General features: G+C 42.9%; 2 protein-coding genes across 2 annotated transcripts; both read left to right on the top strand.

The window, feature by feature from the left end:
* Positions 1–466: 466 nt before the first annotated feature.
* On the top strand, positions 467–4419 carry LOC130370180 (uncharacterized). The gene is made up of 5 exons (XM_056575893.1): positions 467–619; positions 927–1005; positions 2199–2252; positions 2662–2919; positions 3109–4419. The coding sequence occupies exons 2-5, from the start codon at positions 928–930 to the stop codon at positions 3385–3387; spliced, it is 669 nt and encodes a 222-aa protein (XP_056431868.1). The 5' UTR covers positions 467–619; position 927; the 3' UTR covers positions 3388–4419.
* Positions 4420–5174: 755 nt separating this feature from the next.
* On the top strand, positions 5175–10447 carry LOC130370179 (uncharacterized). Its single transcript, XM_056575892.1, has 5 exons — positions 5175–5442; positions 5746–5824; positions 7088–7141; positions 7515–7772; positions 7963–10447. The coding sequence occupies exons 2-5, from the start codon at positions 5747–5749 to the stop codon at positions 8239–8241; spliced, it is 669 nt and encodes a 222-aa protein (XP_056431867.1). The 5' UTR covers positions 5175–5442; position 5746; the 3' UTR covers positions 8242–10447.
* Positions 10448–14865: the final 4418 nt, after the last annotated feature.

Here is a 14865-nt window from a genome sequence, read left to right on the forward strand (position 1 = left end):
TTTTTCTAAGGCTACCTCTCCTTCGAATCTAGGTAGATATTTAGTTATTTTCCTAGTACTGGCCCCAGACAAGCGCAACACTCGGGTAAACATAAGCTGATTTGATTATTGACACCTGCAATGTGGGGAGGATCTGAAACTGTATAAATAACTCTGTCAAACTGTATTCTGGACTCATTCTGATAGAGGAGTCTAAAGTATGCATGCATTAAACCTAGGTTATATATGTTCTACAAGTGTTGTGTGCTTTTCGCATTAAGAAATCTCATCTTTCCTAGACGCCAATACCTGCTAAAGGAATTTGCCACGACTAATATATATATATATATATATATATATATATATATATGACAAAAAATAACCAAATATCTTTGGTTAAACGCTCCACCGGCCCCACCTGCAACACGAAGCACCCCAGGGCGTCAGGGGACTACACAGAATGAAAGAGATGGTGATGTGCCCTCTGTGTGAACAGAGGGCTGGGCTAAACAACAGCTACTCCTCTAACCCTAACCCTAACCACACTGCCAACCTTCTGGCCATCAAGACTTTATTGCCGTTTCAAGCAGGTCGATTGTGAATTCTCTCTCAAGGACATCCGAGCATCTCCAGCCAACAGGTGAGGACGGATACTGACCCTGTGTCTCTAGTGATGGTTACCACTCGTACCAAACATTACATTTGTTGTTTTATTTCCTCTTGTCCTTTAAACTTAAGCATGACAGAAAGGCTCAATTTTTTTTTTTTTTGGGGGTTAGGGTTAGGGTCTTTGGATCTTTTTAAAAATGTTCTTATCGTTATTAATATTGAATATCTTTTATTGTTTAAATAAATTTTTATATTTGAACTCCCACCAGACAGGGAATTAGTACTATGGTATTCCTGTCTGTGCCAGGAAGGACTCATTGTTGTTCTGGGCTCTTCAGGATGACCCGCACTGTCTTATCCATCCTGGTGATCTTTGTGTGTCTCGCACCGATACTGGAAACACTGAGCAGCACACTGGTAAATATGTCCGGTCTTTTTCTACTCTGCGAAGAGCTGCAGTTCTTCTGGATAAAAAGCACTATACAGCAACGCTTACATTTCTCCACCGATTTCAATGACTCGTGTTGAATACAAAAGTAAAGCCAATACAATAATATCATTTTAATTTGATTTTAAAGCTGCTTGGTGAAAAGGTTAGCAGCCACGCCCTGCTGAAGAGCGATCTAGGCGTGTTCATGGTCCTGGTGATAACGAGACGCCTCGTCGGTTATGACGCTTACGCGTGTTCCCGACAGTGACCGTTCATGTGCACTGCGTTCGGAATCTAAAAGTTCTTCACAGCAGGGGTTTTTTATCCGATGAAAACCAGTCAGAACTAATCAGAACTTCGTAGGATCAGATTCAAGTTCGAACGCCTTTGTTTCCTTGTAGCCTATCACTTACTATCCTTTTGCTTTTATTTATGAGAATTACATTGTATTGCCACTGGCTACACTTGCCCTTATCTAGAGCTTGTTTACCAGTGCACACCGTTTAAAACTAAGCAAAGTCGATGCCAACAGACGGTTGCAACTTCATTCAAAAGTAAAGTATGTGATATGATGGTTGATTCTTCCATATTCTTAGCTTCCACGTGTGAAGAAAACAAAAATCACACTTTCTTGATCCAAATCTTAAAGGGGACATATTATACCACCAGGTGTGTGTTTAGCCATTACAAGCCGTTTTGAAAATGTGCCGCTAGCAAACGTTGCTCATCTATCCGTCATACGTCTAGACACGCCCAGCTGTGATGTCAGTTAAGCGGAATATTTTCAAAACGGCTTGTAATGGCTCATCACACTAGCAACTGGTGGTATAATAGGTCCCCTTTAATCTGAATCCCAATTTGGGGCCGAATACATCATTCAAATAAAGAATTTCAGTCGAAAACACAAAGGATTTGCCAAACATCTCCTGACGTAGATGAAGAAGGCTTAAGGACACTGGAAGACATGTAGAGCAAGGGGTCATTCTCACAAATGCATGCAATGCGCATGGAAATTATTTTCCGTGCCTCAATTCCACCTCTTTGGGCCGCTGTTATGCCTCTTAAGGGGTTATAGCTGGCGTATACCAGTTGGACCACTTGGTCAAGGGAACAAATTTCATCAGAAACTGCAGAAAGACAAAGCAGTTACCTAACTTATGACTTCTGCTCCACCTCTCAGGATGTCCGAATGAAGAAGATTCAAGTTATTGAATTGGAGTTCAATTCCCTGAAGGTGAGTCACATCTCCTAAGGCGCTGTAAGACCTACGGCACAAATTGGGCACGGTCACTCCGTTGCAAAGTAAACTGTGACATTGGCCCGACATAAAATGAAGAAGCTAAACTTATGATTTAATTTATTCAGGTCACAAACATCTTTTACCCGTATATTCTGTGTCGGGGTCCTGCATCACCCTGTCAGAGTTGATAGCACATTAATGTCCGGCTCACTGAACATTATCCCTTACATGGTGTAGAAATAACTGATACCAAAAAAAACACACAAACTGTAAAACTTTGGAAATAAAAGAACATCCAAATATAAATTAATAATATGACATGACAATACGCAGGACAATAAATTAACAACTTAGCTCAAGCCGCTATAAAATACAAACTGTAACCTGTTCTCTGCGCTTCCAGGACTACTACAATACCCGGAAGGAGGCCCTCGCTGAAGAGTTCAAAGAGATTGAAAGTGAATTGGACGCTTCATCGGCCATATTGAGACAATGCTGTGGGCCCGGGGCTGCAAAACTTAAGAAGAACACTGAGACACTGAGGGAGAGGCACACTGAAACTAAAGATAAATTTCTCCTGATCGTTGAAGTCCTTGACAACGCATATGTGTTCCTCCAGAAGGAAATCGAGGAAGTCAAAGACCTTGTCCATGAAAACGAGGTGAACAAAGATGATTATAATCACACCTTATTAACGTTAGCATTAGTTAATGTATTAGCAAGCATTATTATATGGCATTGGCATAGGGGTTAGAGTGAGTGGTTTCATCAATGCTGATGCGATGATGAACTATAAAATACAAACTGCCATAAAATACAAAGTGTAACCTGTTGTTCTCGCCGCTTCCAGGACTACTACAATACTCGGATGGACGAGCTCGCAGAAGAGTTCAAAGAGATTGAAAGAGAATTGGAAGCTTCATTGGCCATGTTACATCAAGGCAGAAGGCCCAAGTTTGCGGCAAGCAAGAATTACCTTGAGACACTGAGGGAGTGGTACTCTGAAACTAAAGATACATTTCTCCTGTTCACTGAAGTCTTTGACAACGCGTATGAGTTCATCCATAAGGGAATCGAGGGAGTCAAAGACTTTTTCCGTGAAACCGAGGGGAACAAAGATGAATTATAATCACACCTTATTAACATTAGCATTAGTTATGCAGTAATAAGCAATATTATATGGCATTAGCATAGGGGTGAGTGGGTTCTTCATCGCTGATGCGTCACTGCGTCACACAGGATGATGGAGGGTGGAACCTGTTGGCCCGTGTCAGTCAGGGTCAGGTAGTTTAGGTTTCTGACTGCTTTATTGGTTAGTTTTTGTGGTCGTATTTAGGATTAACTGAGTGAACATCTGTTCAAATGTCATGATGTTTTGGGTTTTGGGTCTTTCTTTTCACAATATCTCTTCAGTCTGAGTTTGTATACAGATCTTGTAAACTCTCCCTAATTACTGGTAAATATACGAATGGATAAATGTTTTTGTCATATCTTGGTATTCTCATTTGTTTGGAGTATTTTTTTTTTCTTGCCTTGTGAAAAAGTATAGAAGAGAAGCTGATAATTATTTGGCAACAGACTGACAAACCGAATGCAGGTCTCTGAACACGCCCTAGCCTTAAGAGAAATGCAGACTCCCGTACAAACACAACAAACTAAAACATGGGAACAAAATAACAAGTGGAAATCTAGTTGAACGTTCACTGATGTGATTATTGTTACTATATTATGCTATTTACCATTTTATAGCAAATACCAAATATATATATATATATATATATATGTTAATCTCTCACATTTTGGTGGAGCGCATTCGATGTCCCAATTTGGACAAATGTAAACACAAGAACAACAGAAGAATCTTTATAGGTTTAGGTGTGGTCGCTCAGTGCTTTGCAAAACCAAAACAAACAAACGCTCTGATTCATTCAAAGCCGGTCTGCCTCGATATGGAACTACTTTGTGCTGAAGGTCTTGTGCGCAGTTCTTAACTTAGTAACAACAAGCGGTAAGCAGGCCCATATTAACACGATACACCCCCCCCACAATACACACCACAATATCAGACATAAGCAAGGGGATTTCTTCAATGTAATTGATTCTGGACTCATTCTGATAGAGGAGTCTAAAGTATGCATGCATTACCTATGTTCTACAAGTGTTGTGTGCTTTTTGTATTAGGAAATCTCATCTTTCCTAGACGCCAATATCTGTTAAAGGAAATTGCCACGACTATATTAAATATAAATATGACATGTTACTTAAAAAATAACCAAATATCTTTGGTTAAACGCTCCACCGGCCCCACCTGCAACACGAAGCACCCCAGGGCGTCAGGGGACTACACAGAATGAAAGAGATGCTGATGTGCCCTCTGTGTGAACAGAGGGCTGGGCTAAACAACAGCTACTCCTCTAACCCTAACCCACGCTGACAACCTTCTGGCCATCAAGACTTTACTGCAGTTTCAAGCAGGTCGATTGTGAATTCTCTCTCACGTGTTGGGCAAAATAACCCGCTGAGTACATCACATGTACATTACAAATATAGCTAACTCCCCCCCTAGCCTGAAGAGCACATCACATGGCAGGCACATTACAATATAGTCAACTCTTGCTCTAACCCAACAAACACATAACACAAACATGATAATATAGTCAGGTCAAGGCCGGAGCCGAAGGCCCCATTTCCCAACCAGGCAAATGGTGGACAATGCACCAGTCATCCTCAAGAACGGGAGAGCCACATTAATTTATCACACAGGAGACACGAGGAGCTCTCCCACGTTAGGAGGAACACAAGAGATACACATTCATATACAAGGGCCTGAGAGCCAAGGTCAAGCAAAAAACACACAGAACCACACACAACTCAAAACGCACACACCTCATCGAGAGGAGGATACAGCATAAGACTGTATCACACAGGGACTCTTCATCTTCTTCTGAAGCAGACCTTCCACGGAGGCGAAGCTCTGGACGAACCATCAGCGCTGATTAGGGACTTAGACATATTCGATCTCTCACGCTTTATGACTCTGTATAACCGTTGCCACTTTACTTAATAAATCCAAGGTCCTCGTGCCGACAGACTTTATTACCTCTCCGTCTCATTTCATCTGGTCCAGTAACTAGACAGACCGTTTTTCCCCTCACAAGGACATCCGAGCATCTCCAGCCAACAGGTGAGGAGGGATAATGACCCTGTGTCTCTAGTGATGGTTACCACTCGTACCAAACATTACATTTGTTGATTTATATCCTCTTATCCTTTATCTTAAGCATGACAGAAAGGCTCAATGAATCTTTTTTTTTTTTTGGGTTAGGGTCTTTGGATCTTTTTTAAAATGTTCTTATCGTTATTAATATTGCATATCTTTTATTGTTTAAATACATTTTTATATTTGAACTCCCACCAGACAGGGAATTAGTACTATGGTATTCGTGTCTGTGCCAGGAAGGACTCATTGTTGTTCTGTGCTCTTCAGGATGCCCCGCGCTGTCTTATCCATCCTGGTGATCTTTGTGTGTCTTGCACCGATACTGGAAACACTGAGCAGCACACTGGTAAATATGTCCGGTCTTTTTCTACTCTGCGAAGAGCTGCAGTTCTTCTGGATAAAAAGCACGATACAGCAACGCTTACATTTCTCCACCGATTTCAATGACTCGTGTTAAATACAAAAGTAAAGCCAATACAATAATATGATTTTAATTTGATTTTAAAGCTGCTTGGTGAAAAGGTTTGCGGCCACGCCCTGCTGAAGAGCGATCAAGGCGTGTTCATGGGCCTGGTGATAACGAGACGCCTCGTCGGTTATGACGCTTACGCGTGTTCCCGACAGTGACCGTTCATGTGCACTGCGTTCGGAATCTAAAAGTTCTTCACAGCAGGGGTTTTTTATCCGATGAAAACCAGTCAGAACTAATCAGAACTTCGTAGGATCAGATTCAAGTTCGAACGCCTTTGTTTCCTTGTAGCCTATCACTTACTATCCTTTTGCTTTTATTTATGAGAATTACATTGTATTGCCACTGGCTACACTTGCCCTTAGAGCTGGTTTACCAGTGCACACCGTTTAAAACTAAGCAAAGTCGATGCCAACAGACGGTTAAAACTTCATTCAAAAGTAAAGTATGTGATATGATGGTTGATTCTTCCATATTCTTAGCTTCCACGTGTGAAGAAAACAAAAATCACAATTTCTTGATCCAAATCTTAAAGGGGACATATTATACCACCAGGTGTGTGATTAGCCATTACAAGCCGTTTTGAAAATGTGCCGCTTCTGACATCACAGGTGGGCGTGTCCACCTAGATGTGTGCTGGATAGATCAGTCTACCTGCCTAACCAGTGGACTGTAGCAAACGTTGCTCATCTATCCGTCATACGTCTAGACACGCCCAGCTGTGATGTCAGAAGCAGCATATTTTCAAAACGGCTTGTAATGGCTCATCACACTAGCAACTGGTGGTATAATAGGTCCCCTTTAATCTGAATCCCAATTTGGGGCCGAATACATCATTCAAATAAAGAATTTCAGTCGAAAACACAAAGGATTTGCCAAACATCTCCTGACGTAGATGAAGAAGGCTTAAGGACACTGGAAGACATGTAGAGCAAGGGGTCATTTTCACAAATGCATGTAATGCGCATGGAAATTATTTTCCATGCCTCAATTCCACCTCTTTGGGCCGCTGTTATGCCTCTTAAGGGGTTATAGCTGGCGTATACCAGTTGGACCACTTGGTCAAGGGAACAAATTTCATCAGAAACTGCAGAAAGACAAAGCAGTTACCTAACTTATGACTTCTGCTCCACCTCTCAGGATGTCCGAATGAAGATGATTCAAGTTATTGAATTGGAGTTCAATTCCCTGAAGGTGAGTCACATTTCCTGAGGCGCTGTAAGACCTACGGCACAAATTGGGCACGGTCACTCCGTTGCAAAATAAACTGACATTGGCCAGACATAAAAGGAAGAAGCTAAACTTATGATTTAATTTATTCAGGTCACAAAAATCTTTTACTTTATTCTGTGTCGGGGTCCTGTCAGAGTTGATCGCACATTAATGTCCGGCTCACTGGACATTATCCCTTACATGGTGTAGAAATAACAACACAAACTGTAAAACTTTGGAAATAAAAGAACATCCAAATATAGATAAAACATATGACATGACAATACGCAGCACAATAAAGTAACAACTTAGCTTAAGCCGCTATAAAATAACCCGTTGTTCTCGGCGCTTCCAGGACTCCTACAATACCCGGAAGGAAGCCGTCGCTGAAGGGTTCAAAGAGATTGAAAGTGAAATGGACGCTACGTCGGCCATTTTACAACAACGCTGTGGGCCAAATTTTGAGGCCAGCAAGAAGAACTCTGAGACACTGAAGGAGTGGCACACTGAAACTAAAGATACATATCTCCTGTTCACTGAAGTCTTTGACAACGCGTATGAGTTCTTCCAGAAGGGAATCGAGGAAGTCAAAGACCTTGTCCATGAAAACGAGGTGAACAAAGATGAATTATAATCACACCTTATTAACGTTAGCATAAGTTGACGCATTCGTAAGCATTATTATATGGCATTGGCATAGGGGTTAGAGTGAGTGGGTTCATCAATGCTGATGCGATGATGAACTATAAAACACAAACTTCCATAAAATACAAACTGTAACCTGTTGTTCTCTGTGCTTCCAGGACCACTACAATACTCGGATGGACGCCCTCGCTGAAGAATTCAAAGAGATTGAAAGAGAACTGGAAGCTTCATTGGCCATGTTACATCAAGGCAGAAGGCCCAAGTTTGCGGCAAGCAAGAATTACCTTGAGAACCTGACGGAGTGGTACTCTGAAACTAAAGATAAATTTTTCCTGTTCACTGAAGTCTTTGACAACGCGTATGAGTTCATCCATAAGGGAATCGAGGGAGTCAAAGACTTTTTCCGTGAAACCGAGGGGAACAAAGATGAATTATAATCACACCTTATTAACATTAGCATTAGTTATGCAGTAATAAGCAATATTATATGGCATTAGCATAGGGGTGAGTGGGTTCTTCATCGCTGATGCGTCACTGCGTCACACAGGATGATGGAGGGTGGAACCTGTTGGCCCGTGTCAGAAAGTGTCAGTCAGGGTCAGGTAGTTTAGGTTTCTGACTGCTTTATTGGTTAGTTTTTGTGGTCGTATTTAGGATTAACTGAGTGAACATCTGTTCAAATGTCATGATTTTTGGGGTTTTGGGTCTTTCTTTTCACAATATCTCTTCTGTCTGAGTTTGTATACAGATCTTGTAAACTCTCCCTAATTACTGGTAAATATACGAATATATAAATGTTTTTGTCATATCTTGGTATTCTCATTTGTTTGGAGTATTTTTTTTTTCTTGCCTTGTGAAAAAGTATATAAGAGAAGCTGATATTTATTTGGCAACAGACTTTGACAAACCGAATGCAGGTCTCTGAACACGCCCTAGTCTTAAGAGAAATGCAGACTACCGTACAAAAACAACAAACTAAAACATGGGAACAAAATAACAAGTGAAAATCTAGTTGAACGTTCACCGATGTGATTATTGTTACTATATTATGCTATTTACCATTTTATAGCAAATACCAAATATATATATATGTTAATCTCTCGCATTTTGGTGGAGCGCATTCGATGTCCCAATTTGGACAAATGTAAACACAAGAACAACAGAAGAATCTTTATAGGTTTAGGTGTGGTCGCTCAGTGCTTTGCAAAACCAAAACAAACAAACGCTCTGATTCATTCAAAGCCGGTCTGCCTCGATATGGAACTACTTTGTGCTGAAGGTCTTGTGCGCAGTTCTTAACTTAGTAACAACAAGCGGTAAGCAGGCCCATATTAACACGATACACCCCCCCCCCCCCAATACACACCACAATATCAGACATAAGCAAGGGGATTTCTTCAATGTAATTGACTAACTTGTCCAACTACATACATGTAGGCATATGATCAATGAGCAATGTATTCCAACGTCTCAATTCAAAACGTCTATCAATTCAAAAAGCACAGCACTCAAATCAAAATAGCAAAATCTATTTAATGTTTTTGACCTACTCCTCATATAGGAGTGTAACTCCTTCAATATCTCAAGTGGCATTTTCGTATTTCTCACACTGATCTCTCAGCGATGCAAGAACGCAGTGACTCCAAAAGACGTTCTGCATTGTCTAAAGTTATGTCGTGCTTTATGAGTCGTGAAGGTCGAATCATATAAAGTGGTTTGTCTTAGAGTTTGTGTCAGTGTGTACGTGTGCGTGTGAGTGTGTGTCTGTGTAGGTGAGCGTGTGTTTTGTTGATGTGTTGCTCAATGGGTAGTATTACGTATGCATGTTTTCCATGTTTCCATTGTATGATCATGTTTGGCATTTCATTTACCCATTATAAGATATAGAAAATAGACAATTAGATATAGATAATATATCATTACTGCCAACAAATAGCTTTGTTTAAACAATCTAATGCTACGTGCAATGCCAAATGTTAAATGCTAATGCCATATGCTACGTGCTGTGTGTGAAATGAAACGTGATAAAAAAATATATAATAATGCTATCTGCCAAATGCTAAATGCATTGTGTTACATGTTACAGGCTTTGTGCGGTATACTACATTCTGTCCATAATGTTCACATGATAAACAAAATTTTCTAAATGTGGTCTGATAAATGATATATGCTAAAGGCTATGGGCTGAATACTAAATGCTTTGTGCTTTATGCTAAATACTTTTTGATAGATGACATGCTATGGGCTTTGTGCTGCTTGCTAAATGATCTTTCAAAAATGCCATCTGATTCTGTCTGATAAATTAAACATGCTAAAGGGTTTTTGTTGAATGCTAAATGCTTTGTGCTGTATTCTAAATACTTTGTGATCGATTATATGTTCTAAATGTTAGCAGCTAAATACTATGTGCTAAATGCTTACGGGGCTAAATGCTGTAAGTGTTGCTGTCACAGTTGAAAGACTGAGTCAGATGAGAGATGGAAACAGGTCAAAGATCGTAAGCCAAAGATCAATGGCGTGTGTGTGTGTCTAATGGCTGTCCATTTCAGGTCACCACTTACCACAGGGGATTACATCAGGAGTGTGTGTGTGTGTGTGTGTGTGTGTGTGTGTGTGTGTGTGTGTGTGTGTGTGTGTGTGTGTGTGTGTGTGTGTGTGTGTGTGTGTGTGTGTGTGTGTGTGTCTGCGTGGCTGGACACACACACACCGACCGCGAGAGAGAGAGAGGATGTAGCAAACACCCAAATAAATGTTTTGAACTTGCACTTTTTTTCTGGGTATGATTCATCTGTCAGCCAAACATAAAACTTCACACAATCACCCACCCTCCAACAACCCCCTTCATTTCCTCACCCATCATTAACACACACACACACACACACACACACACACACACACACACACACACACACACACACACACACACACACACACACACACACACACACACACACACACACACACACACACACACACACACACACACACACACACACACACACAGAGAAGTGATTATGACGGTGGCCAAAGGATTTTTCCAGTCTATTTTCAATGTTTTCACTCCCTCCTGGCCTCAACCATTGACGTCACGACATCAATGCACCGGCTCCAAATCAGATTTTGACTTCTGGAACAATAGTGTATTTTGATTTTGCTTCTTGCATGTTGCATTGATTGAATCAATGCTTCCTACTTCCAACAGCGTACGCAAGGTAACATCTTTGGGCCCCTGCGGTGGCCGCAAGGACGTAACGGGTCCGTCCACACGGAGCCGACATTTTGGCGAATTTTTAAAAAAAAAAAAATTTGGGGGGATATGCATTATTTTTATAGCTTTAAATACAGCCCCTTGTTTCAATTAATTACTAACTGTACATTAAAAAGTATTTCTGCTCAATTTAAAAGATTAAGACTAACAACTGCTATCTCCCCCTCGACTGAATGTTTGTAGCTACAAAGCGCGCAAGCTGGATGCTCGCATGCTGGAAGCGCTCTGGCTGGATGCGCTCCACTTTTTTTGTGGAGAACCAGCCCCTTGAATATTTACTACAGCGGTTCCACAGCTTGATGCGTTATCGCATTGAGTTCGTCTTTGCGGAAATATTCCCGAAACGGAGGTGAAAAGATAGTTTTTGCCCGTGTGGACGGGGCCTTATCCTTAAGATGTGGAGCACAGCCCAAGTGTGCTGCATGAGAAGCACAGTACAATGGTATCGACACGTGTTACCTGCGGCTACCCGATTAGAGGGGAGGGGCATATAATGAATACTGCGCGTCTTTAATCTTAGTCATTGTTCCCCTTCGAATGCCTGCTTTGGCTGTACGCCCTAGGCTACAGCTGAGCAGACATAGGATGCCGTGATTTAACGTTGACATTGTGTTGTGCCCTTGTTTTTGCGCAAGCACAAAAATCTATTACATCATTGTTGAAAGCTGTCTCTCCCGTCTCGTCCTGCCAACCGCGACGAGCTGGGGACGGGGCCACGGCGCCATGACAACAAAAGTCTCTAGGTAACAGGGGAGAGGACCGGTTGAACCGCTTGTTTGTGCGTTTGTGTGCGATAAACAACACGCGTGCACACACACACACACACACGCGCGCGCATGCGCGCGCAGGCATGGTGGATTTACAGCCGGGTTCGCCTCATAAACCCTTGAGTGTGTCCCTCTCCATCCTCAGCCGTGCTCTGTGCTTCAATGCTTCTCTGAAAGTATGGGCACCTGTGGACTGCGTGTGGTTGCCATGGTGACCCGCCATCCCTCTCGCATTATGCTGATCTCTCATTGGTTGCATCTCCCCGGTCCGTTCTTTTGATTGGTTAGGGCGCACTATGAACCACAGGGGTGTGTTTAAAGTTTGCAGACCACCTTAATTAACCTTTTATTGCCTTCTACTCAGCATGGAAAACTGTGTTGCGTGTCGACTTTCTAGGCCCACACGTCACCCTTCTTTCATCTTGACCATACACAGAACTGGGAAAATATGAAAAATATGTGAAAAAGAGACGCCGGTTCGAGAGACAAAGACAGACAATCGCTCCACGTCTCCTAGACGGTGAAGATGATTAATGTGCGATCACTTTGTCAAAATCCTGGCCTCATCGTCGAGATGCAAACTGTGGTTTCAGAGCAGGTCCCGGAAGGAGCGAAGGATGCTCTTTTGCGAGCCTCGGTGCAGCGGTGAAGTGGTGGCAGCCTGGCAGGTGTTGTGATGTATAGGCCACACTGGATGCGTCATTGTGTTTTATGGCAGGCTCTGTGGGAGCTGGCTATTGGAGGAAATTGGGGGCAGGATGGTTTAGTGGTTTAGTGGTGTTTGACGCGCTGCTGAAAGGGTTCTCTGTTCAAACCTGGATTGTCCTCAGTCTACCTGCAGGCTGGGACGGGTCCCGCCACTCCCGCCTCCTTAGTAGCATGTATCTGAATTCACTGCAAGTCGTTTCCCATAGAAACGTCAGCTAAAAGGACTCGATGACAGAGTCAGTTGTCCGATAACATGAAAACGTTCTAAACTGAATCTTGGAGCCTGTTTCCATCCCATGTGGTTGAGATCGCTCCGTGTTGGGTGAAGACCCAATTGTGATGCAGGGTTACGTCCCGTTGTATTGATCGGTGGGGATTGTATCTTATTGATTGTATGGATCAGATGACAGAATGGTAGAGGTGGACACCCACATACTAATCACCCACATAGAGCATCCTCTTTCCCCTGTTAATTAGGAAACATGTAATTAAAAAGCAGGTAGGCGTTTCTCTGTGTCAGCTCTCTGTGGAAGCTGTGACACACACACACACACACACACACACACACAGTATTACCCAATGCACTGGCTCTGTTTATTGACTTTGGCTATGTCCTCACCTCGCCCCCCCCCCCCCACCTCTCCCCCATCACACCCACTCTCTGCTGCTCAGACATTTTTCATTTGGTGTCAGCGCAATCTTCCTTCTACCCCAGGATCACAGTAACTCATCCCCAAATCCCTCAAACACACACACACACACACACACACACACACACACACACACACACACACACACACACACACACACACACACACAGAGAGTTGCTGTGTCTTCTTCAAGGCTGTTCATCTCCCTCTCTCCGCTACCAATCATTATTTTCTGGAGCAGGTTCCAGGAGCCCAAATAAAACATGACAGACGACAGCTGTGAACCTGTGAGTCATCCTTCATCAACGACCCCTCCACCAAAGTTGTGCAACTTTGTGTCCTATTTCCTAGTTACGTTTGGCCAAAGTGTGACAAAATGGCTGCGCCAGAGAGCAGCTAGTCAGTTTGTGTCTCAAGGAAAGATGATACGTTTGTACTCCTATTGGAATGAGTGGAGCCATTGTGCGTCCGAAAAGTGTTAATGTGCGTGTTAAATAATAAATGGCCCGGTAATGTGAGCTTCAGAGGACGATGAGAAGGAGGGTTGTTTCTATGCCAAACTTGTTTGTTAGCACGTCACTGTATATGGTGTACAAATACACCAGCTTACTGTCATGTACAGTTGAGCCGGTGTGGGAGGTTAATCCACTGTTGTGCAAGATTGAAAAGTTTCCTTAAGAGAGGTCTGAAATATTTCAGAAAGGGAAATGGGTTCAGTGAACGGTACTTACCTTTTAACTCTGTGTTGTATGGATCGAAGATTAAACCATGAAATTGTTTTAAAGAAAAAGGAAAATGGCTTATGTGGCAATGGAGGAGGATGCTATGCACCACCTAGCTGGCTTTTTCTGGGCTCCTCCAGACACGAGAACGCAGGGTGGTGAAGTTGGAATCCGGTTTATTGTAGCGTGTGAAGTCCCTGACACATGCAGTGTGTGTGTGGTGATGGCTGGTCGAACCTGTGCACTTTGATTACTCAATGCGCAACAGGTGTGCAGCCTCACTCAGCCCCAGAGTCCAATCAGTCTGACTCAGGGCCAGGTGAGACTGCTTTAACCAGCCGTCAACCACACACACACTCCACAGCCTAAATTGATAATGGTCAGAAACCCAGTGTCCAAATGTACTAAAAACATCTTGAAGAGTCCCGACGGAGTTCAGTGTGAGCGGTCGGTTTGTTCACAGATGTGCAACTGGGTATTGGGAGGCCACCATCAAACATTCTCCTCCGGTGAAGGGTTCGAGCGTTGGGGGGGGTGGGGGGGGGGGGTGGTCTGGGTCGGGGTGAGTGACGGAGTGATGGATTGATGCTCTCGCTCCCGCGTCACATCTCGCTGGATCTGCTTTTCTTTCTCGATCACCATGACCGTGCAGAATGGATTTTAATTGAATCGAGGCCTTTGTCATTCGTTGAATTTGGTTTAAGCGAGTGCAATACGTTTAAAACACTCACCATAACTATTGCATTGCATCGTCACTGCTCACAGGGAATGTGAAATATAAAATGCATAAAATAGTGGGTTATACAATGTTGTTCCAGGAATCTCCGCCGTTCCCCATCACCGTAAGAGCATTGAAGCTGAGTCACCCATTAGATGGAGTCACGTGACCTCATCAAGGCCCCTACCTCATCTGGGATGACATCACCGGCCTGCCAGCCAGAACGGA

Source organism: Gadus chalcogrammus, chromosome 17 (genome assembly GCF_026213295.1).
Source record: "Gadus chalcogrammus isolate NIFS_2021 chromosome 17, NIFS_Gcha_1.0, whole genome shotgun sequence".
Lineage (NCBI taxonomy): Eukaryota > Metazoa > Chordata > Actinopteri > Gadiformes > Gadidae > Gadus > Gadus chalcogrammus.